Source organism: Bubalus kerabau, chromosome 17 (genome assembly GCF_029407905.1).
Source record: "Bubalus kerabau isolate K-KA32 ecotype Philippines breed swamp buffalo chromosome 17, PCC_UOA_SB_1v2, whole genome shotgun sequence".
Classification (NCBI taxonomy): Eukaryota; Metazoa; Chordata; class Mammalia; order Artiodactyla; family Bovidae; genus Bubalus; species Bubalus kerabau.
In genome coordinates this window covers 54,106,110-54,129,088 of record NC_073640.1, presented here as the reverse complement: position 1 = coordinate 54,129,088, position 22,979 = coordinate 54,106,110, and the positions used below count along the sequence as shown (strand labels likewise).

Genomic DNA, 22,979 nt, shown 5'->3' with positions numbered 1-22,979 from the left:
AAAATAAAATAAAATAAAATCCATGAGAAAGCACACAGATCTTAAGTATATAATTTGATTTTTGGTAACTGTACACGCCCATGTGATCATCACCTGAATTGAGATGTAGAATGTTTCCATTACCCCCAAGAGCCCTCATGTGCACCTTTGTAGTTGATTCTACCCTCTAAGGCGAATTCTCACACCATTGAGTGCATGCGTGCATGTGCGCTAAGTCACTTCAGTCGTGTCTGCCTCTTTGAGACCCTATGAACAGTAGCCCACCAGGCTCCTCTGTCCATGGGATTCTCTAGGCAAGAACACTGGAGTGGGTTGTCATGTCCTCCTCCAGGGGATCTTCCTGACCCAGGGATCAAACCCTTGTCTCTTACATGTCCTGCATTGGTGGTTGGGTTCTTTATACCACTAGCACCACCTGGGAAGTCCAAGGCCATCAATGACTACTGCTAATTAAAAATTAATAAAGTATTTATTTATTTACTTATTTTTGGCTGATCTTCATTGCTTCACGGGCTTTTCTCTAGTTGCGGAGAGTGAGGGCTGTCCCTCTAGTTGTGGTGGGTGGACTTCTCATTGCGGTGGCTTCTCTTGTTGCGGAGCACAGGCTCAGTAGTTGAGGCAGATGGACTTAGTTGCTCCATGCATGTGGGATCTTCTTGGACCAGGGAATCAACCAGTGGCCCCTGCAGTGGAAGGTGGATTCTTTACCGCCAGGGAAGCCCCCTGGGTACTGATTTTAGTGCTGCTTCCAGTGGTCTTGGGAACAAGGCACCACAGCAGAGGGCCAGGGGAAATCAGGGGGTGAGGAGGGGAAAGACAGCACATGTTCCAATTGCTTGGAAGTGAAGGGGAAATGAGAAGACAGGCTAATTCTTGGTGGAATTAATAAAGGAAGGTTATCCTGATTGGAAGAGCTCTGATTCTCTGAGGGGCAGAAAAAGGGACAGGGAACAAGGAGGTTGGACGTGCTGGAGAGATTTCTATACACCTGAGCCCATGGAGACTGTGGGAGTGAACGCTGGATCAGGCATGGGACGCACTGGAGCCATCTGCGTGGGCAGTGCAGTGTGTCCCTAGTGAAGAGCCCAGCAGACCTTTTACTCATGAAATCATCTTCTCTCCTTCTCTCCTCAGAGGAGGACAGGCAGGTCCTTCCAGGCAGGTTGCAGCAGTGGCCTGTGGCTCTAGGTGGACGCACTTTCTCAGCAGGTGTGCACATGAATTTATCGAGCTCTCGGATCCCAGGATCAAATACCTCTGGACTTAGAAACAGGCTCACTCTGACTCCCTGTGGAGCAATTCTATTTCTTCTGCCTGTAAAGAAGGCAATGCAGAAAGCAGTACCAACTGCGAGGCAGCATGTTGATATCTGATATACAATATTTATTATAAATATAGAGCAATTTTTACAAATCATTCAGAAGTGGCCTTAGCCAGGCAAAATTAAATTACACAGAAGTGCTTGCATGAGGGGAGGTGTACACAGTCTGTATCAGGGTGAGAAAACCCTGAAAGAGTTACCTGAGTACAGAGCGCTCCCAGCCACCCCTCTCTGGCGGGCCAGTTCCACACAGCAGGAGGTCCATCATGAAGGTGGAATAAAGCCTTTCTCTCGGCAGCCCAAGGAGGCCCCATCTGTGCAGAAGGCTGGTGGGGAGCAGGCGCACCTCTCCTCCTCCCGTCCTTCCTTTCTATGCGTCCCGTGCACCCCATGGGAAAAGAATTCCAGAGGCTCTTCAAGAAACCCAGGCCTGAATCATAATCTGCACCTTATGTCCTAAGGAGCATGTACACCACTGCGGCTTCCTGGACTGTAAACAATGCTAACAGTGCAAGGGGCCGTGCTCCCTTCAGGGCACTCCTGCTTCTCAAGAAGGCGTCCTGAGAAGGTAAGAGGGGCAGACAGACTGAACAGGCACAGGCGGGAACACGGAAGAGAAGGGGGTTGATGACTGGCCTGAGATGTCTAGAAACGGAGTGAGACCCATTTCTGGCTGTGCCCCTGACACAAAAGGCTTGGGGAGCTCATGGCCAGAGGGACATGAGGGGCTTTGGTAGGTTCTTCTCCCTAAAGTGGTCAGATTGGCTTATGCAGAAAATTAAACAGAACCCCTTTCACATAAACAAGCAGTTACAAAAATTAAAATGGCAGAATGTCTCAGAAGGAAGGGAAAAAACAACCAATACCCCCAAATTGTACATTCTTTGACCATTATTTAAATAATCTCTGCAGGGTAAATTTCTGAGTCCTTTCCCCAATCCCAGCAGATTGTATCTGGTAAGAGCTGACTGCCCCATAAACCGATGACCCCTCAATCTCCGGGCATTGCCTTGAATAAAGCCCATAGCATTATTAAAACAGTATGTGCATTTTTTTTTTTTTTTTGCAGTTTCCATCAAGATACACTTATGAACGCTGAGAAGTTGTTTTCTAGTTACTTCTAGTGGGCTCTCTGAAGGCATGCTTTCAAAGGTTTAGATGGTATTCTAGCTAAATAGTAAGTTTCTTAGTCCCTGATCCTGCAGGTAGACAACCCTGAAAGTGGACAAAGGTGTAGAACTTCCCAGCTCAGAGCTGGTCATGTATGTGTCTTCCTGTGAATGGTGGGTTCACACTGGGCTTCAGAGTGCAGAAGCTCTTCCTTTTCCTTCTCCTTGCTCTTCTTTTCTGGCACAGGCATTTCAGTGGATAAGAAATAATTCTCCAGGTTATGGCAAATTCAAGTTAGACTCCAATAGGACAGGACTAAGGTGGGAAGGAATGAACATGTTCTGAATACACAAGTTTACAACTGGTCTAGGTCAGCAAATGGGGAGGGGCAGAGGTTCTGGCAACTTTCTTCCAAGGTCTGCTTTGCTAGATTTCAATGACCAGGAAGTTTTGGTTTCCTACAGACCTCCTCGTGGATGTGCCTTTTCAGCTGCTGACACTGAAGGAAGGGGCTGTGACCAGGCAGCCTGGAGGAGCCTCATTAAGGGTCGAAGGAGCCGGGGGAAGACTCTCTTCTCATTTTCCCTGAGGGCAGAGGGATCTCCTGGCGATGGGGATGAGAAGCTTGGAATAAGTCAACAGTGCAACAAGCAGGACAGGTTCCATTACTGTTTTTTCACTTCTGAATAAATTGTTTCTGTCTTTGTTGGAGATGGGGAGGCTGAAGTTGCTTTATTTTTTAATTCCTGGGCATTGAAGTTCAGGGAGGAATATTCAACTTCATCAACCTGAAAGGCATGAGCAGCAATCAGTTAAATCAGCATCCATCATAGGCCAGACCCTCACCTTGTCCAGGGTGACTCAGCACCCCATGCTCTTACCACTTTGGAACTTTTAGCTTCAGAAAAGGGCTTTTATTACCTATTCTCTCTGCTTAGTATAATCCTATTGAATAATCATTAGAACATTATGATTATGGAATTCTACAATGGAATATGATGGCATTGCAATAAGAATAAATAGACAATAAAGGCACACAACCATATGAATGAATCTTGCAAAACAATTTTGAATGAAAGAAGCCAGACCCATGTACACAGAGTGTTTTTCAGTTATGTAAGCACATAATCAGGTAAAAGTAATCTAATGCCTTGGAAGTGAAGATAGTCCTTACTCTTCAGAGGGAAGTAACTGGAGCATTGTGTGTGTGTGTGTGTGTGTGTGTGTGTGTGTGTGTATGTATATGTGTTGAGGGGGGTTGATTTTTAAAAAATGATTGGGTACTGTTTACATAGATATGAACAACTTGTGGAAACTTACTGTTAAAATTATTAAGTTGGTCAAAAAGCTCATTCAGGTTTTTCCATAAGATCTCACGAAAAAACTCGAACAAACTTTGGTCAACCCAGTACTTATGATTGAAGCATTTTTCAGTTTATATGTGTATTCTGTTGAAGATTAAGATGAGAAAAATTCAGTAAAAGTATTAGAAGGTAAAGGAATCAAGACCTCAGGTCTCTAAGATTGGAAATGATCATTTGTCAGTAAGAGCAGAGTCAGACTGGAGGCAGAAGAGGGAGAATGATCTAGTGCCTTTCTTGCTCTGGCCACTGTGCTGAGTGCTTTACCTTTGTTATGTCATTTAATTCCTTGACCTCTTCTGTAAAGTATGCAGCACACCCATTTTACAGAGCATTCAGCTGAGGCTCTATGAGGTTGAGTTACTGGTCCATGGTCCCAGCCGGGATCGAGTCCAGTGAGGTGGACTCGTGGGAGTAATGCTTCTTTGTTGCTGCAGTGAGGAACTTTGACCCAAACTTGATTTCACATTTGTGTCTACGAGACTAACCCATTCTACACAGAGATATTTCCATGAGAAAAGGAGTCAGTGAAACTGGCTGTGCTTACCTTTCCAGGTGAACTGTCAGAGTGACCTTGACCTGGGGAAATGAAGGAGAGTCATCAACCCATGAAAATGCAGAGTTGCCTTATGGTCTCAGAACAGGCTGTTCCTAAGCTGATGTGACTTCTAGCTGAAGGAGGTGGCAGGTGGTGGGAGGGTTGGGGGCCCATGATTAAGACTTAAGGATTTCGCCCTCAGTCTGTGGTCCAGACCCCAGTGCATTAGACCGAGGTGGTGGTGGGGCAGGGTAGGGGGATTGAGGGGAGGCCTCAGTGCACTTCTGAAGATTTGTGCCAGTTCACAAGGCCTGAGTTTTGCCCAGGTGTGTCTCACAGGTGTGTGTCTTGGCAGCAGGCTCCAGAGGCAGGAGGGGCTGAAGCCCACAGCACCCAGAGCACCAGAGACAGGGAAAGTCTCACCATAGGAGATGCCCGCATCCATAACAGAGGCAGGAGGGGGAAGGAGGCAGGATGAGGAAAGGGCTCCTGGAAGCTCGGCCATCTCATGGCTGCCTGGCTTCTGTGGCCTCGGAGGGGCCATGTCTCCAGGGACTCTTACATGACCAGGAAGGGTGTGAGGACCTGTGCCAGACTGAGGGTGGGGACTGAGATCACCTCTCATATTTCAGAAGGTAGGGATTCCCTGGTCGGTCAGGGCACGTGGTGGAACAAACCAGCTCTCACTGAGTGAGTGGCTCTACTTACTGTGCTTGTGATCTGAGGATTTGTGCTCTGTGAGATCGCGCTGGTCACTTGCCCTAAATAAATATCAGACACAGTGACTACTATTCTCAGGCACAGGATCTTTGCTCCTTGAATTAGGAAGCGCAATGTCGGCATGATTCCCTGGGGCTCCTCCATGTTCATTTTTACCTTGGTTGGTCCTCTTTCCTCCTAGGACCTCCGTCTTTGATCTACCCATTACCCCTTCTCATGGTTACTCCTCTCTGGTTTACTGGCTCTTCAGAACATTTACAGCCATTCATCTCAACTGCTTCTATTTCCACCCAGACATCTTTTCCCTTTTGTAGGTAGATGCTGGCTATTTCTCACTTTATTTATTGCCCAGGAGGCCTTGGGTTGTTCCTGCTTTTCTTAGGTTCTCTTCCAGTCCTATCCCTCCCTCCTCCTGCTCTTGTGGTTGACAGAGCACAGGACTCCCTTCCTCCTGCTCCTCCTTTCATGTCCTCATTAGTTTTCCTTCGTGGACCTTGGTTTCCCTGCCTGGGACAGAGGAACACAATTGGCTCTGCCCCCTCTAAACCAGATGGAGATGGGAATAGCCATGTCCAAGAGAGAGGGGGGTACAGGAAACATGAAGACCAGGGAAGAGGAGACCCATAAAAATCAGTGCCGAAAGCAGGAAGACTGAGAAGCAGACCTAGGCCAGAGACAGAGACGAAGTCTCCTTCCCTCTCCCAAGCAGGGCAGTCAGCCTCAGAGAAAGTGGAACAAGAGGAAAGGCGGCATACCCTCTAGTACTTATGACGTACACAAAATACACCAGGGCTCCTATCAGAGCCACCCCAGCCATGGCTCCAATCACGATACCGACAATGGCACCAGCTGAGAGGTCAGAGGAGCTTTCTGGTGTCAATTTATCTGTTGTAGAAAGAAAAGAGAAGAATGAATGAATGAAGGCGACATTATTTTACAGTGGGAGAGGCTCTGGGAAATAACTCAATATGAAATAGTCTCTACTTGTTCCTTCAAGGTATAAACTTTCTGTGCAAGGTTGCTGTGAGGTGACTAACCAACTATATCCTTGTGATTTTTTTCCTCTCTGATTGTATTTCTAGGTTGGTGACCACGTTCCTCAATTCCAACCTGGCTTTTCTGCACTCATATTTTTGAAGTCTTTGGAAATGTAAGAAGGACTGATGATGGTTATTTTTGTATGTTATAACTTCCCATCTTTTCATGGTTACATCTTTATCTGGGTACCAGGTATGGCTGCCATGAATATGCACCTGTTAGGTGTCTTATGAAAGTGTTAGTTCCTCAGTCATGTCTGACTCATTGTGACCCCATGTAGCCTGCCAGGCTCCTCTGTCCATGGGATTTTCCAGGCAAGAATACTGGAGTGGGTTGCCATTTCTTTCTCCTGGGGATCTTCCCGACCCGGGGATCTTCCCGACCCAGGGATCAAACCCAGGTCTCCTACGTTGCAGGCGGATACTTTACCATCTGAGCCATAGGAGGTGTTTTATGGTGGGGACTTAATTGATGGAAGGCCCTCTGAATTCACTATCCCTTTGCACAGAGACCATCCTTCACACAGGTTTCCAGCAGGAATATGAACTCAATCCCAATTCTGTGAGAAATAAATTTTTTGTGTGATGGGTGACTTATAATTCAAGGGCTCCTTGCCAGCTTTGCAGATATTCTCTTAGAACTGCACTGCAGCCTGAAACTTCCTCCTTCCTAAGGATCCAACGTGCATCCTGGTCTGAGGACCCTCCCAGGCTCCTCCACTCCTGCCTCACTTTCCTTCATAGGCATTTGCCACAATTAATGTCTTAGATGTCTAATCCTATCTTGGCTGCATCTCATGGAATGAAAACTATGATACTAGACATGAAACCTTGTACTCAGCCCCCCTGTTTCCTCTCTTCCATATTTAGTAAGTAACATGTTCCTGTGGATCTTTATGCTTTCCTTCCCCAAATATATAACACCTTTTGTCTCTTTCTTCTTTTTTACTTCAGTGGTCCTCACCCTTCAACTCAAGACTGAAAATTAATGCTAATGTTAGCTATTGTTATGATGTACATACTCTGTGCCAGGCTCTGTGCTATATATTTCCCAAATATCTCATTTAATTCATATAATAACCCTGTCAGGTAGACATTATTTCCATTTTATAGATGGAAAATCTGAGGTTTACAATGGTGGAAAATCTAAAGCCATATGGCTAATGAGATGTGGATCTAAAGTCAAGTAGTCCTAGAAATACCTGACTTTATATAGCCTAATGAAGTTGAAAAGATCTCCTGGAGCAGGAAATGGCAACCCACTCCAGTATTCTTGCCTGGGAAATCCCATGGACAGTGGAGCCTGGCGAGCTATAGTCCATGGGGCCTCAAAGAGTTGGACAGGACTTAGTAACTAAACAGCAGCAACAATAATGATAATAGTAATACTTGTAGCAGCTAAATTTTTTGGAAAATTTTCCCTGTGTGGGTATTTTGCTAAGGGTTTGGTTGAATATTACACTAAATCTGTGGAAAAAATGCCATAAAAAAGGTTCTTTTATTGCAGTTCTCATTTGAGGAATCTGAGGCTCAGAGAAGTTAAGAATCTCGTGCAAGAATTTATAATTGTAAATGCTTATATTAAAAAAAAGATCTCAAATCAACAACCTAAATTTACAACTTAAGGGACAAGAAAAAAAGCTAAATCCAAAGCTAGCAGAAGGAAGGAAATAATTATAATTAGAATGGAGATAAATAAATTAGAGGATGGAGAAACAGTAGATAGAATCAGTAAAACCAGTATTTTGTTCTTCAAAAAGATTAACAAAATTGACAAATCTTTAACTAGATAGACGAAGAAAAAAAGAGAAGATTCAAATTTTTAAAATCAGAAATGAATGTGGAATCATTACTACTAATTCTACAAAAATAATATAAAGTATAAGAGTACTAGGAATAATCCTATGCCAACAAATTGTATAACTTCTGTGAAATGAACAAATTCCTGGAAACATGAGAGCTACCAAGATGTAATCATAAAGAAAGAGAATATATAACTAGACATATAAAGTAAGGAGGTTAAATAAATAAAATCATTCGACAAAAAACTAACCTTTTATGATACAACACTCAAAACTGGGAAAAAAAGGAAACCAACTCAACATAACAAAGGCCATATGAGATCAGGAGCATGACAACAATGCCAGCTTTTTCCAATTCTATTCAAAATAGTATTGGACGTACTGGCCAGAGCAATTAGGCAAGAAAAAGAACTAAAAGACATCCAAATTGCAAAGGAAGAATAAAATTATTTCTGTTTGGAGATTACATGACCTTATATGTACAAAATGATAAAGATTTCCCAGAAAACTGTTAGAACTAATAAATTCATCAAAGTTGAAGGATACTAAATTAACATGTAAAGACCAGTTGCTTTTATATACAATAAAATATTCAAAAAGGAAGTTAAGAAAATTGTATTCTATTTTGATATTAAAAATAATATCAAAAAGAACAAAATACTTAGGAATTAACAAGGAAGGTGAAAGACTTATACATTTAGGAATTATAAATAAACACTACTGGAAGAAATTAAAGAAGATGTAAACAAGAGGAATGGATAAAGAAGATGTGGTACATACATGTACCATGGAATATTACTCAGATATTAAGAGAATGAAATAATCCCATTTGCAAAAACATGGATGGACCTAGAGAGTCTCATACTAAGTGAACTAAGTTGGACAGAGAAAGACAAATATCATATGCTATCACTCATAAATGGAATCTAATTTTAAAAAGTGATACAAATGAACTTATTTACAAGACTCAAACAGACTCAACATATTTAGAAGACAAACCTATGGTTACCAAAGGGGAAATGTGTGTGTGTGGGAATAAATGAGGAGCATGGGGTTAACATATACATACTGCTGCTGCTACTGCTAAGTCACTTCAGTCATGTCCGACTCTGTGCGACCCCATAGATGGCAGCCCACCAGGCTCCCCCGTCCCTGGGATTCTCCAGGCAAGAACACTATACATACTACTATATATAAAATAGGTAACCAACAAGGACCTACTCTATAGCATGGGGAGCTCTACTCAATATTCTGTAATAATCTATATGGCTAAAGAGTCTGAAAAAGAATGTATATATGTATATGTAAAACTGAATCACTTTACTATACACCTGAAACTGACACGGCATTGTAAAATATACTCCAATAAATTAAAAAAAAAACACAACAGACAAATAGCCAATAAGCACATGAAAAGATGCTCAACACCAACTCTTTGCAACCCCATGGACTGTAGCCTACCAGGCTCCTCTGTCCATGGGATTCTCCAGGCAAGAATACTGGAGTGGGTTGCCATTTCCTTCTCCAGGGGATCTTCCTGACCCACGGATTGAACCCGGGTCTCCCTCATTGCAGGCAGACGCTTTACCCTGTGAACCACCAGGGAAGCCCCACCAGTAATTCAGTTCAGTTCAGTTCAGTGGCTCAGTTGTGTCCGACTTTTTGCGACCCCATGAATCGCAGCACGCCAGGCCTCCCTGTCCATCACCAACTCCCGGAGTTCACCCAGACACACATCCATCGAGTCAGTGATGCCATCCGGCCATCTCATCCTCTGTCGTCCCCTTCTCCTCCTGCCCCCAATCCCTCCCAGCATCAGAGTCTTTTCCAATGAGTCAACTCTTCACATGAGGTGGCCAAAGTACTGGAGTTTCAGCTTTAGCATCATTCCTTCCAAAGAAATCCCAGGGCTGATCTCCTTCAGAATGGACTGGTTGGATCTCCTTGCAGTCCAAGGGACACTCAAGAGTCTTCTCCAACACCACAGTTCAAAAGCATCAATTCTTCGGCACTCAGCCTTCTTTCACATCCATACATGACCACTGGGAAAACCATAGCCTTGACTAGACGAACCTTTGTTGGCAAAGTAATGTCTCTGCTTTTGAATATGCTATCTAGGTTGGTCATAACTTTCCTTCCAAGGAGTAAGCATCTTTTAATTTCATGGCTGCAGTCACCATCTGCAGTGATTTTGGAGCCCCCCAAAATAAAGTCTGACCCTGTTTCCACTGTTTCCCCATCTATTTCCCATGAAGTGATGGGACCAGATGCCATGATCTTCATTTTCTGAATGTTGAGCTTTAAGCCCACTTTTTCACTCTCCACTTTCACTTGTATCAAGAGGCTTTTGAGTTCCTCTTCACTTTCTGCCATAAGGGTGGTGTCATCTGCATATCTGAGGTTATTGATATTTCTCCCAGCAATCTTGATTCCAGCTTGTGTTTCTTCCAGTCCAGCGTTTCTCATGATGTACTCTGCATAGAAGTTAAATAAGCAGGGTGACAATATCCAGCCTTGACGTACTCCTTTTCCTATTTGGAACCAGTCTGTTGTTCCATGTCCAGTTCTAACTGTTGCTTCCTGACCTGCATACAAATTTCTCAAGAGGCAGATCAGGTGGTCTGGTATTCCCATCTCTTTCAGAATTTTCCACAGTTGATTGTGATCCACACAGTCAAAGGCTTTGGCATAGTCAATAAAGCAGAAATAGATGTTTTTCTGGAACTCTCTTGCTTTTTCCATGATCCAGCGGATGTTGGCAATTTCATCTCTGGTTCCTCTGCCTTTTCTAAAAGCAGCTTGAACATCAGGAAGTTCACGGTTCACATATTGCTGAAGCCTGGCTTGGAGAATTTTGAGCATTACTAGCATGTGAGATGAGTGCAATTGTGTGGTAGTTTGAGCATTCTTTGGCATTGCCTTTCTTTGGGATTGGAATGAAAACTGACCTTTTCCAGTCCTGTGGCCACTGCTGAGTTTTCCAAATTTGCTGGCATATTGAGTGCAGCACTTTAGCAGCAGCATCTTTCAGGATTTGGAATAGCTCAACTGGAATTCCATCACCTCCACTAGCTTTGTTCGTAGTGCTGCTTTCTGAGGCCCACTTGACTTCACATTCCAGGATGTCTGACTCTAGGTCAGTGATCACACCATCGTGATTATCTGGGTCATGAAGATCTTTTTTGTACAGTTCTGTGTATTCTTGCCATCTCTTCTTAATATCTTCTGCTTCTGTTAGGTCCATACCATTTCTGTCCTTTATCGAGCCCATCTTTGCATGAAATGTTCCCTTGGTATCTCTAATTTTCTTGAAGAGATCTCTAGTCTTTCCCATTCTGTTGTTTTCCTCTCTTTCTTTGCATTGATTGCTGAAGAAGGCTTTATTTTCTCTTCTTGCTATTCTTTGGAACTCTGCATTCAGATGCTTTTATCTTTCCTTTTCTCCTGCTTTTCGCTTCTCTTTTTTTCACAGCTATTTGTAAGGCCTCCCCAGACAGCCATTTTGCTTTTTTGCATTCTTTTCCATGGGGATGGTCTTGATCCCTGTCTCCTGTACAATGTCATGAACCTCAGTCCATAGTTCATCAGGCACTCTATCTATCAGATCTAGGCCCTTAAATCTATTTCTCACTTCCACTGTATAATCATAAGGGATTTGATTTAGGTCATACCTGAATGGTCTAGTGGTTTTCCCTACTTTCTTCAATTTCAGTCTGAATTTGGCAATAAGGAGTTCACGATCTGAGCCACAGTCAGCTCCTGGTCTAACCCTAATCACCAGTAATTAGGGGAATGCAAATCGAAACCACAGTGAGATATCACTTCTTACCCTTTAGAATGGTTATTGGGGGAAAAAAAAAAAAGCAAACAGAAACAAGAAGTGTTTGCAAGGATGTGTAAAAATGGAAACTTTTGTGCATTGCTGGTGAGAATGCAAATGATGCAACCACCGTGGAAAACTACATGGCTGTTCATCAAACAGTTGGACAAACAATTGCCATTTGATCCAGTGATTCCACTTCTAGTTGTGTGCCCAAAAGATTGAAAGCAGGAACTTCCCTAGTGCTCCAGTGGTTAAGAATCCACCTTCTAATGCAGGGGACATGGGTTCAATCCTTGGTCAGGGAACTAAGGTCCCAGGTGCTTCAGAGCAGCTAAGCCCATGTGCCACAACAGGAGAATCCATGTGCCACAGCAAGAGAGGCCATCGCGCTGCAACTAAAGAAAGCCTGCACACCACAATAAAGAGTCCGCATGCTGCAATTAAGACCCAGTGCAGCCAAAATAAAAAGGATTGAAAGCAGTGACTGAACAGATACTTATACACCCATTCATGGTAGCATATTCACAACAGCCAAAAGGGGGAAGCAGTTTAAAAGACAATCAACTTATGAATGATAAAATGTTGTATATACATACAAGGGAATATACTTCAGCCTTTCAAAGGAATGACATTCAGATATATGCTATAATATGGATGGGACCTTGAAGACATAATGCTAATAAGTGAAATAAATCAGACCCAAAGAGATAATTATATGATTCCACTACTTTGGCCATCTGATGCAAAGAGCCAACTCATTGGAAAAGACCCTGATGCTGGGAGGAGGGCAGGAGGAGAAGGGGATGACAGAGGATGAAATGCATGGATGGCAGCATCGAACTCAATGGACATGAGTTTAAGCAATCTCTGGGAGATGGTGAAGGACAGGGAAGCCTGGTGTGCTACAGTCCATGAGGTTGCAAAGAGCTGGACATGACTGAGCGACTGAGCTATAACATGATTCCACTTATACAAAATAACTATCATAATCAAATTCACAGAGACAAAGAAAGTAGAATGGTGTTTGCCAGGGTTTGAGGTGGGGGACTTCTAGAAGTTATTGGTTAAGGAATACAGAGTTTTTAATAAGATGAAAAAGTTCTAAATGGATAGTGGCAATGTGAATGTTCTTAATGCTACTGAGCTGCAGCCTTAAAAATGGCTAAAATTATATATTTTATGTATTCTTCACGTTAAAAATGAAGAAGGAAATGGCAACCCACTCCAGTGTTCTTGCCTAGAGAATCCCAGGGACGGAGGAGCCTGGTGGGCTGCCATCTATGGGGTCGCACAGAGTTGGACACGACTGAAGTGACTTAGCAGCAGTAGCAGCATGTTAAAAAAATGGTAACAGGAGAAAAAAAAAACAACAACGAATCTTGTGAAAGTTATACTAAAATGCTAAACCCAGGAGAAGAAACTATTTGATTTAGAGATTGAGCTGTTATTCATTCTGCCACCTGTTTACTATGTGCATGTATTCAGTTGCTCAGTTGTGTCTGACCCTTTGCAACCCCATGGGCTGTAGTCCGGCAGGCTCCTCTGTCCATGGGATTTCCCAGGCAAGAATACTGGAGTGGGTTGCCATTTCCTCCTCCAGGGGATCTTCCCGACCCAGGGATCGAACCTTCGTCTCCTGCATTGCAGGCGGATTCTTTACCACTGAGCCATCTCGGAAGACCTGTAGTGGTCTCATTTGATATTCTGCCCACTGTGACCTCTCTCCATTTTGCACATAATTGTTAGAATAATCTTCCCAGAAAGATATAGCATAAGGCAAATGGTCACTTACATTTCACATGCAGCCTGAGGGGGTCGCTTCTGCTGGAGTTGCCCCTGTTGGAGACCTCACACTGATAATCCCCGGTGTCCTCTCTGCTGACGGGGTCTATGGTGAGGGTGCTGTTGTCTGAGGACAGTGTCATCCTCTGTGCGAGGAGGAGACTCTGACCTTTGAAGAGCCAGCGTATGGAGACCCCAGTCTCATCTGTGAGGCAGGTCAGGACCACGGGGCCCTCATGTTCTGGGACTGTGGTGTTGCTGGCTTGGAGGGAGGGCCGTGCCACTGGGTCTGTGGAGAGACAGGGGGTGACTGCTGAGAGTGGGTCAGGGGCCTGGGCCTTGCTCCCTCTCAGAGATCTCAGCCAGCCCCGGGCCCCAGTGACCTCTGTAAAGGTGACCCAGAGGATGGCCCTGAGTCTGTGATCAAGGTATGGAGTCGCTCTTCATTGATGATCTGTAAGGAGAGGACTGTGCCTCCTCTCTGACCCCCAGGTACCCTGGGACGACCCCTGACCGGTCTCCCTGGATATCTCTGTAGGATCAGCACCGGGACCCTCTTCTCAGCCCATATGTCTAACATCCTCATCATCAAGTGGAGTGTTTTTTTTTTTAATTAACTGTCCTTGACTTTTTCCCACAGTTTTCTTTGACTATAAAAAATTCAGGGACTTCCCTGGTGGTCCCCTGGCTAAGACATCACACTCCCAATGCAAGGGGCCCGGGTTTGGTCCTTGGTCCGGGATCTAGATCCCACATCCTGAAACTAAGAGTTTTCGTGCCACAACTAGAAGATCTCACATGCCGCAACTAAGACCTAGTGCAGCCAAATAAGTAAATAAAAATACATAAATTGAAAAAAAATTCAGTCCCCAATATGTAAAATAGCTAGCTAGTGGGAAGTTGCTGTATAAGACAGGGAGCTCAGCCTGGTGCTCTGTGACAACCTGGGTGGGGGATGGGGGTTGGTAGGGAGACCGAAGAAAGAGGGGACCTTATGTATACTAACGGCCGATGCACATTGCTGTATGGCAGAAACCAGCACAACATTGTAAAGCAATTATCCTCCAGTTAAAAAAAAAAATCAAGTCCCATTCCTTATTTACACTTCTGTGAAGGCAGGCCCGCCAGCTCTGTGTATCTCTGGGGCCAAGGGGACTTTCCAGAAAGTGGGGGAGGCATTCACTTTCTGTTACATAATTTCTTATGCCCCAACTCAGTCTTCCTGGACTGTGTAGAAGAGTTAAATCTCTCTCAGCCAGGGACAGTCTTGTTTTACAGTTTCCCAACAATAACTACCCCTTCATTTTCACTCATCCTGAGTCTGAGACATTAACCTGTTTCTCCCATCACAGGCTGGTGACCCTGAGCCTCTCAAGACAGAGCAGTCCATCCCCTCCCAGTCTTGGCTCAAGGCTGGGCCTGCCTGGGCTTGCCTGGGACAGGAAGTCATGGCCAGCCTGGGTGTCCAAAGGTGAGGGTCCATGCACTTGGACCTGAGAGGGATGGGTACGGCCTGGCTTCTGGCACTGTAGATTCAGCCAGGAGGCCTGGACCACGTAGGAACAGAGGTTACTCACAGAGGACATTCAGGGTGAATGGGTCACTGCAGCTGACACTCACTGGGTTCCGGGCTTCGCACACATAGGGTCCTGTGTCATTCCTTGTCACATTGAACACAGTGAGAGTCCTCTTGTCCTCAGACAGTTCCAGCCTGGTGCTGTTGGGGAGGCTCTGATTGCTGATCCACCACATGTAGGAGGTGTTCTGGGTCTCAGGTCCACATGTTAACACCACAGTGTCCTCATGCTCCCAGGGGTTGGAGTTGTTGCTGGTGATGACGGGTCTGGGTAGCACCGCTGTGCAGATAACAGAGAGAACATTGCCCCTTTTATATACTGGGTTCCTCTAAAAGCATTTTCAATCAGGGTTGCCATCTTTCTCCTCTCAGCCAGACTGAACCCTTAAAGAATAAGGCAGGTCTGTGTATCACAAGACAAATGCATGAACATCTGAGCTCAGAGAGTGTGAGGCCATCTGCTCTTATGTCTGGAAGAAGCACAGACTTCCTCAAGTATCAGTCAAGTATCAGAGTTTGATAGCAGAATCCCAGGCCTGCAAGTCTGGGACCACTTGCTTCCTCTTTTAGTTTTTCACTGACCATGTGACTGCCTGCCTGGCCCTGGGGTGCTCACCTGGACTGTGCAGGTCCTGAGTCCCTTCAAGCTGCACAGACCTGATGGGGACATTGCCTGATGGAGACATGTCTTCACCATCTCCTCAATTCCCAAGGTTTCCTAGAGATGGGTAACGATGGGCCTTCCCCTAGTCCTTAAACCCCAAGAAGACTGGGCAGCACAGCCTGGAACTGGGTGTTTGAGCAGAAATAACACACGGGGACGTCCCTGGTGGCTCAGTGGTAAAGAATCTGCCTGCCAGTGCAGGAGACATGGGTTTGATCCCTGACATGGGAAGATCCCACATGCCATGGGGCAACTAAGCCCGTGCTCCACAACTACTGAGCCTGGCCTCTAGTACCTGGGTGCTGCAACCACTGAGGCCCATGCACCCTAGAGCCCATGCCCCGCAACAAGAGAACCTGCCACAGTGAGAAGCCTGTGTACTGCAACGAAGCATAGCCCCCACTCCCTGCAGCTAGAGAAAGCTCATGTGCAGCAATGAAGACCCAGCAGAGCCACAAATACATAAATAAATGGACATTAAAGTTTAAAGAACAAGAGGACAGAATGAATCAGAGGGCAAGTCTGAGTCTCTGTTTTATAAAGGGAGGGATGATCTAAATGAGCAGAAATGATATGTGCTCAGTCGTTCAGTCTTGTCCGACTCTTTGCGACCCCATGGACTGCAGCCCTCCAGGCTCCTCTGTCCATGGGATTCTCTAGGCAAAAACACTGGAGTGGGTTGCCATGCCCTCCTCCAGGGGACCTTCCCAACCAGGGGGCTGAACCCAGGTCTCCTGTATCATAGGCAGATTCTTTACTGTCTGAGCCAGCAAGGAAGCCCAGAAATGATACGTGTTCTATTAATAAAGTTAGAGGAAGAGGTCCCTCTCCCAGTTTCCACAGCAAATTAGGCAAATGGGAAGGGGGCCCACCACAGGCGTGTGGCATGCTTTTTTTTTTTTTCTGCCTCAGAAAACACAACTAAGTGATCAAATTTGTCTGAATTGGGCAAAGGCTAAGTGAAAAGACAGTGGCTCGGGCCCCTCATCATCAGAGGACATCCCACCCTATGATAAAGGTGACATCCTGAGGACACATGGGTGATGAAGTAGGCAGTAAAGCAACCAGACAGCACAGGTGTGTCAGTCCCATCCTAGGAAGGTCTCGGAAACCCCTGAGAGGAATGTGAGGGTCACATCAGGACAAGGTTGTGAGTCACAAGTCAAAGAGGTGAAGTGAGCCCGTGAGCCCCTGGGGACTGCAGACCTGTCTTTCTGCCTTTGGCTTCCTGCTTGAGTCATGTTAGGGAATAGATCAGTGAGGGGGGGCTACATATCCTTGTCACGTGGCATGATTCCACTGGCTGGCACCATGGGGGGAAAGACCCCTGGACCAAGGCAAAGCTGAAGCTCATTCTCCTGGTGACCTGGGGAAAGTGGCTTGTGTTGGAGCCCCACAGAGGCTGCTGCTCCCAGATTTCTGAGTTCTTTACTATCGCCTGGGAGGGTGCGCCTGGCCACAAGCCAGGATGGGCACAGGGTAGTCAGTTATTTGGGGAAATATCTGTGGAAGGCTTAAGGGTTTGGGGTGGGGGTGCTTCCCCTGTGGCTCAGCTGGTAAAGAACCTGTCTGCCAATGCAGGAAACGTGAGAAACATGAGTTTGGGAAGATTCCCTGGAAAAGGAAATGTCAACCTGCTCCAGTATTCTTGCCTGGAGAGTTCCACGGACAGAGGAACCTGGCAGGCTACAGCCCATCGGGTCACAAAGAGTCAGATATGACTGAGCAACTAACACTTTCACTTTCACTTGCCAGTATTCTTGCCTGAAAAAAATTCTATGGACAGAACAGCCTTGCGAGCTCCCACAGGCCATAAGGTTGCAAAGAGTCAGATACGACTAAGTGAATGAACAAGTGTGGGGTTCAGGGGCTTCCTCAGCGGCTCAGCTGGGAAAGAACCTGCCTGCCAATGCAGGAGATGCAAGAGACGAGTTTGATCCCCGAGTTGGGAAGATTCCCGGAAGGAAATGGCAACTGGCTCCAGTATTCTTATCTGGAAAATTCCACGGACAGAGGAGCAAACAGTCAAACATGACTGAGAGTGCACGCACGAATCTAAGGGCGGGGTGCTGTGCAGAGCAGGGCCAGTCCCGGCTGAAATGAAGGAGGAAGGTGAGAGACATGTAAAGAGCAGAGAGTGAGAAATGTCCGTTTACAAGCGACTTCAAAGCAGGGGTTTCAAGTGACTTCAAACATCCAGAGGTCCAAGAGCCCCACCACTGCCCAGAAGCAGGACCCCTGCCCCCAACCCCTGGAAACCCTCCCACGGGGGAGCAGCCCCACAGTCGCCATGAAACTCGGCTCCCAGTGCACTTTAGGGGCAGGTGGTCAGAGGATGAAACACGGCTCCCCTCCCTGGAGAGACAGGCGCAGGCATGGCCAGAGCCTCCTAGGACTCTGCATCCAGATTCCAGCGCCTAAAGAGATTACAGATCATTCATCTGTCCTTATTCTTTCTGCCCTTCCCTCCCCAAAGAGACACTGAGAGCCTGTTGCCTGTCAGGCCCTGCGCTGGCTGCAGGTATAGACTGGGAAGTGAGGAACTGAGTCCTTTCCATTTCACTCCAGTGGGAGTGACACCCAGCACCTCCAGTAACCAGCAAGTAAATGATCTCTGCTTCACTCAGTGCAAGGAGCTTGTCCATCGGCTGCCTAAGGAGGGGAGGGGAGGCCTGGACATTCCTGTCACTGATTTGATTGTTGATGCAGGTAATTTGCAAGAATACTGGACTGGGTTGCCATACCCTCCTCCAGGGCATTTTCCTGACCCCGTGATTGAACCCGTGTCTCTTACATCTCCTGTATTGGCAGGTGGGTTCTTTACCACTAGAGGCCACCTGGGAAGCTCTAGTTCCAGAGTAAACGGGATTAATTGTCCATTTCCCTTGACTTTTCACACTAGAATCTCCCTCTAGTTGAGGATGCCCAAGAGGAAAGGATCTGAACCAACACTTGGTTTCTGGGTTCCTAGATAAGGCCCCTGGGAGGGAGGAGAGGGTGGAGCTGTGATGTTGGCCTGACCCTTCCACACATATTTCCCCTGACTGGCCTCTCATGGTCTGTGTGACTCTGATTCACTGACTATAGCTCCTTGTATTTTACTGAGCTTGTCTTCAGTAAAACAGAATAAATGGTAAATGGTGTCAGGAGCACCATGTTGTCTGTGTATTAACCTTAAATCATTAATAATTAGCTGATCTAAAGCTGGACATAGAAACTGTGTCTAGGGACTTCCTGGTAGTCCAGTGGTTAAGAATCTGCCCTGCCATGCTAGAGATGTGGGTTCCGCTGGTTTCGGAACTAAGATCCCACAGGCCTCAGAGTAACTAAGTGGAGCAACAAAGCCCACAAACCACAACGAAAGATCCTGTATGATGTAATGAAGACCCGATGCAGCCTAATAAATAAATAAATAAATATATTTTAAAAAAGAAAACCCTGCCTCTACTATTATTTGCGTCCGCAGGAGAGGGCTCCCTGGGCTGCCCACTGCAGGGTGAGGAGCTGCCGGGAGCGTCTTCTCTCCTCTGGTCCTTCTTGGGGACGTTGACCTTCCTCTGGAGTCTCCTCTGACCCCCAGGGGGTCGGCTAACGGCGTGGGGACCCAGCCTAGCCTGCTCTCCATGTTGAGTCTCAGGGGAAGGACTAGACTCCACCCCTGCTTGATGTGGCTCTTGGGGCTGAGCCCTGCTGAGAAACCTTGGCCTCGGAGCTGGGGAATCATCCGCCCCAGTCAGCCCTGCCTGGGAGGCCAACACCCACCAGCAGCACAGGTTCCCATGGTCACTGGAGCCAGGACCCTGGGATGGGGTCTGGGAGGGGCTTCCCCATGGGCCTGAGCTTCTCTGTGGATCCCTCAGGCCAGGGCCCTGCTGGTCCTGCAGGGTCTTCCTCAGGGTCATGGTCGCAGAGAGGGAGCCAGGGGGGCTGGACTGAGAGTGCCTCCCTCTGCTGAGTCCCTCCCATCAGACCGTCCTCCTCTCTGCAGTGTCTGCAGGGTCCAGATCCCCTGAGTGGAATTCGGACCCTTTGGAGTTTGTCTCGATAGTGTGTGCCCTGCACTGAATGTTCAAACCCCAACACGGGGACATAATGCAGAGCGAGATGGAGGCGCCATCCGGGTCAGTCAGTCCTGCGAGTGTGAACAGAATTCACCTCACCCAACACCCCGAGGTCAGAGAGGAAGCACTCACGGAGTATGTGGAGGTGTCCAGTTTGTCTTTCTGTCTGTAAATCATCCTTTGTAACGAGCAGGGTGTAGGATCCTGTGTCTTTCTGGGTGACGCTCTGGATCAGCAGGGTTCCGTTGGGGTAAAGTGTCTCCCGTCCGCTGTGTGCAGGCCCTTTGGTAGTTAAATTAGTGGCTACCCTATATGATGCAATTAGCTGGGTGTTCTCTACCCTTTCTCCTCTGTGCCAGGCATAACCTAGAGGATTCTCTGTCACGTTGTGGGCAAGTAGTAGAACATCCGAACCTTCTGCAGCAAGGGGGGGCACCGTTTCAATAGTGAGCTGGGCAGTGGTGGGCGGGGTCCAGAAAGTTAAGAGTGAGACTAGGAGGGAAGAGAGAGAAATCAGTTAATATTGTGACCTGTGTGGGGGATGGGAAAATGGTGCCCCGGGTCCTGAGCAGGTCTCTTCATCCCTCAGCCTTAGTGTGGGTGTGTGTGCATGTATGTGTGTGTGTGGTTCAAGGTCAGCAGCATCAGCCCCATCACTTCAGCCCCTCTGGGCTCGTTTTTTTTCTCTGTTTCCCCTGCTGTCTACCTGGCTCACTCCCTTGCTGCCCTCACACGCCTGCTCACACTCAGGGCCTCTTGGGAGATGCCCCTCCTCCTGACCAGCTGCTGTAAAGACCCTCCGTGCTCACTTGCTGACCCTTCCCCGTCCCTTTCCTGCGTGACGTCTGCAGCACCTGCCAGCACGCTCTCCATCTCTCTGCTCGTCTGTCTTCCTCCCCACAGAGCGCGGGCTCCGTGAGGGCAGGGGCTTGTCTGATCCTGCTTGAAACCCAGGGCCAGGACCAGGCTCCAGACATTAGTACCTGGGGATGAAGGAAGGAGAGTTCCCAGGAATTCCACAGCCTGGTGTTTATTTGTCAATTTCTAAGGGTGCCGGGTAAGGACGGTATTTAGTGTTCCAGTTAAGTGTTTTTCTGTAGTGACACCCAGACATGAATTATTATTATCGTCATCAGTCTTCAACAGTTACTGCTTAGTGAAGAATAACTGATAAAACCTACAGCAGTTGAGGTCTTCCCGCTCCTCACCAGCTCTAGTTCATGGAGAGTCTCCTGTGGCTGAGCCCCCCACCCTCCCCTGCTCCCCTGTCCTCTGCCCTCAGATCTGAACAGAAGCCCTCTGTCCACTCTCAGAGCCCTGTCTCCCCCAGAGACCTCACCCAGTTTCTTGTTCTCCCTGAAAACTGTCTCTGCCCACTCCCTGAAAATTATCCCCTCTCACCTGCCAGCAGGAGCCTGTTCCAGGGGATGCACCGTCTGCGGGAAGGGCCTGAGGGGGTCCCCATGGTGTCTGCTGTCTGCTGTGTCCCTCTCTCTGTGAGGAGAACTTCTGCTCCAGAAACGCTCACGAGCACTGCAGTCTGTAGTGTGAGCTCAGCTGTCCTTCCTCCTCTGTGCTGGGCCTGCCCCGGGGCAGGAGCACTTCGCTGAGTCACGTGGCTCAGTCCCATGGGGCGGGGTCTCTGCCCAGAGGCCACACTCTCCCCTCCCCTCTCATTCCCGCCTGCCTTTTCTCTTCTTCGTGCTTCCCTTTCTGTTACCTTTCATTTGCCTTCGAACTGCTGCTGTTTCTGCCTTTTGCAGCTTGACTTCTCACCCTAAACACGCACACACGTACACAATTTCCCCCATTGTTGGAGAGAGCACCACCCTGGGGCTCAGTGTCCTGGGTGTTCCCCCATAGGTCTCATTTGGGGGGTGCACAGTCAGCCTCCCCGCTTCCACAGTCTCCAGTCTCATCTTCCCCTTCTGGCTTTCCCCTTCAGAGCAGGAGCCTGAGGGGTGGGGAGGAGGTGCATCAGGAACTCTTGTTACAGGGACATTATCCCCACGGTGCATGGGAATCACCTGTGGAGCTTCATGAAGACTTTGAGCCCCCCCAGGAGGCACCTAAGAAAAGCTGCTTCAACAGCCGCAGAGGTTACATGGTTGTCCAGCGTGGCTGAGACTCCAGAATGTGGGGTGGGAGCAGCCTCTCCTGAACTTCTATGCACAGGGAGGGGCAGCAGATCCTATTAAAATGCAGAGCCTGACTTCTGGGAGTCTGCATCTAACAAGCTCTCAGGTGATGCTGACCATACTGGACTGTGGGGCACACTTTCATTAGCAAGGATGGTGACAAGTCAAATGAGAGGCCCACCCACCCCCCAGTGTCCGCCTCTGCCGTGTTCTGGTCTGGGGTCTGTCAGCACAACACAGAGACCCTGGGGTCTGCAAACCAGGATATTATGTCCCTTTGTAACATTGGGGGCTTCCCTGGTGGCTCAGCTGGTAAAGAATCCATCTGCAATGCAGGAGACCAGGGTTCAATCCCTGGGTGGGGAAGATTCCCTGGAGGAGGGCATAACAACCCACTCCAGTATTCTTGCCTGGAGAATCCCACGGACAGAGGAGCCTGGCAGGCCACAGTCCATGGGGTCGCAGAGTCAGACACGACTGTCACGTTGAGGGTCTTCCCAGGGTTCTCAAAGGCTGTGAGAAGGTTGTGTTCTATTCCCACCGGAAGGCTCCAGAAAAGGACTGAGGGGCTGGAAAGGGGGCGTGAGTAATGCCTGGTGAGAGGGATCCTCCTCCTTTCTCCTTGGGGGTCTAGTGGGGCCACCGCTTCCAGGGACACACATTGAAGACCCGAAGGAATAGTAGTTCCTAATGGTGTGAAGTGGGCCCACTCCTGGCTAGTTGGAGGAGGTGATGGAGTCCAGTGTCGGGGGGCGAGGAGGACTGTAAACTGGGACACCGGTGAGGGTCCGACTCTGCTGGGCCGAGGGAGATCTGAGGCCCTTGGGGAGACTCGAGGCTGTGGAATAACTCTGCTGCCCTCTGGTGGACAGTGGAGGAAATGCAGCAGTCCCCACCCCGCTGTTCTGCCTAACGTCCTGTGCACGGCCTTTCTCTAGTTGTGGTGCGTGGGCTTCTCATTGTGGTGGCTTCTCTTGTTGCGGAGTTCCCTGCCTGAAGTTCCTTAGTATTATTAAAAAATGATATATTTTTTTCTACTTCTGGTT

At 47.5% G+C, this 22,979-nt stretch overlaps 1 protein-coding gene across 6 annotated transcripts; it reads right to left on the bottom strand.

The window, feature by feature from the left end:
• Positions 1-1,851: 1,851 nt before the first annotated feature.
• On the bottom strand, positions 1,852-21,360 carry CEACAM1 (CEA cell adhesion molecule 1). Of its 6 annotated transcripts, none has more exons than XM_055551361.1 (9): positions 21,197-21,360; positions 20,650-20,778; positions 19,928-20,287; positions 15,072-15,350; positions 13,505-13,783; positions 5,806-5,935; positions 5,039-5,091; positions 4,340-4,371; positions 1,852-3,219 (listed from the first exon to the last, which is right to left on the bottom strand). In XM_055551361.1, exons 1-9 carry the CDS (start codon positions 21,258-21,260, stop codon positions 3,097-3,099), a joined length of 1,449 nt encoding a protein of 482 aa, XP_055407336.1. In that variant the 5' UTR covers positions 21,261-21,360; the 3' UTR covers positions 1,852-3,096. The 6 variants fall into 6 exon arrangements, with proteins under 6 accessions (XP_055407336.1, XP_055407337.1, XP_055407339.1 ...); XM_055551362.1 differs by having other exon boundaries at positions 5,827-5,935; XM_055551364.1 differs by lacking the exon at positions 5,039-5,091.
• Between the last annotated feature and the right edge of the window lie 1,619 nt (positions 21,361-22,979).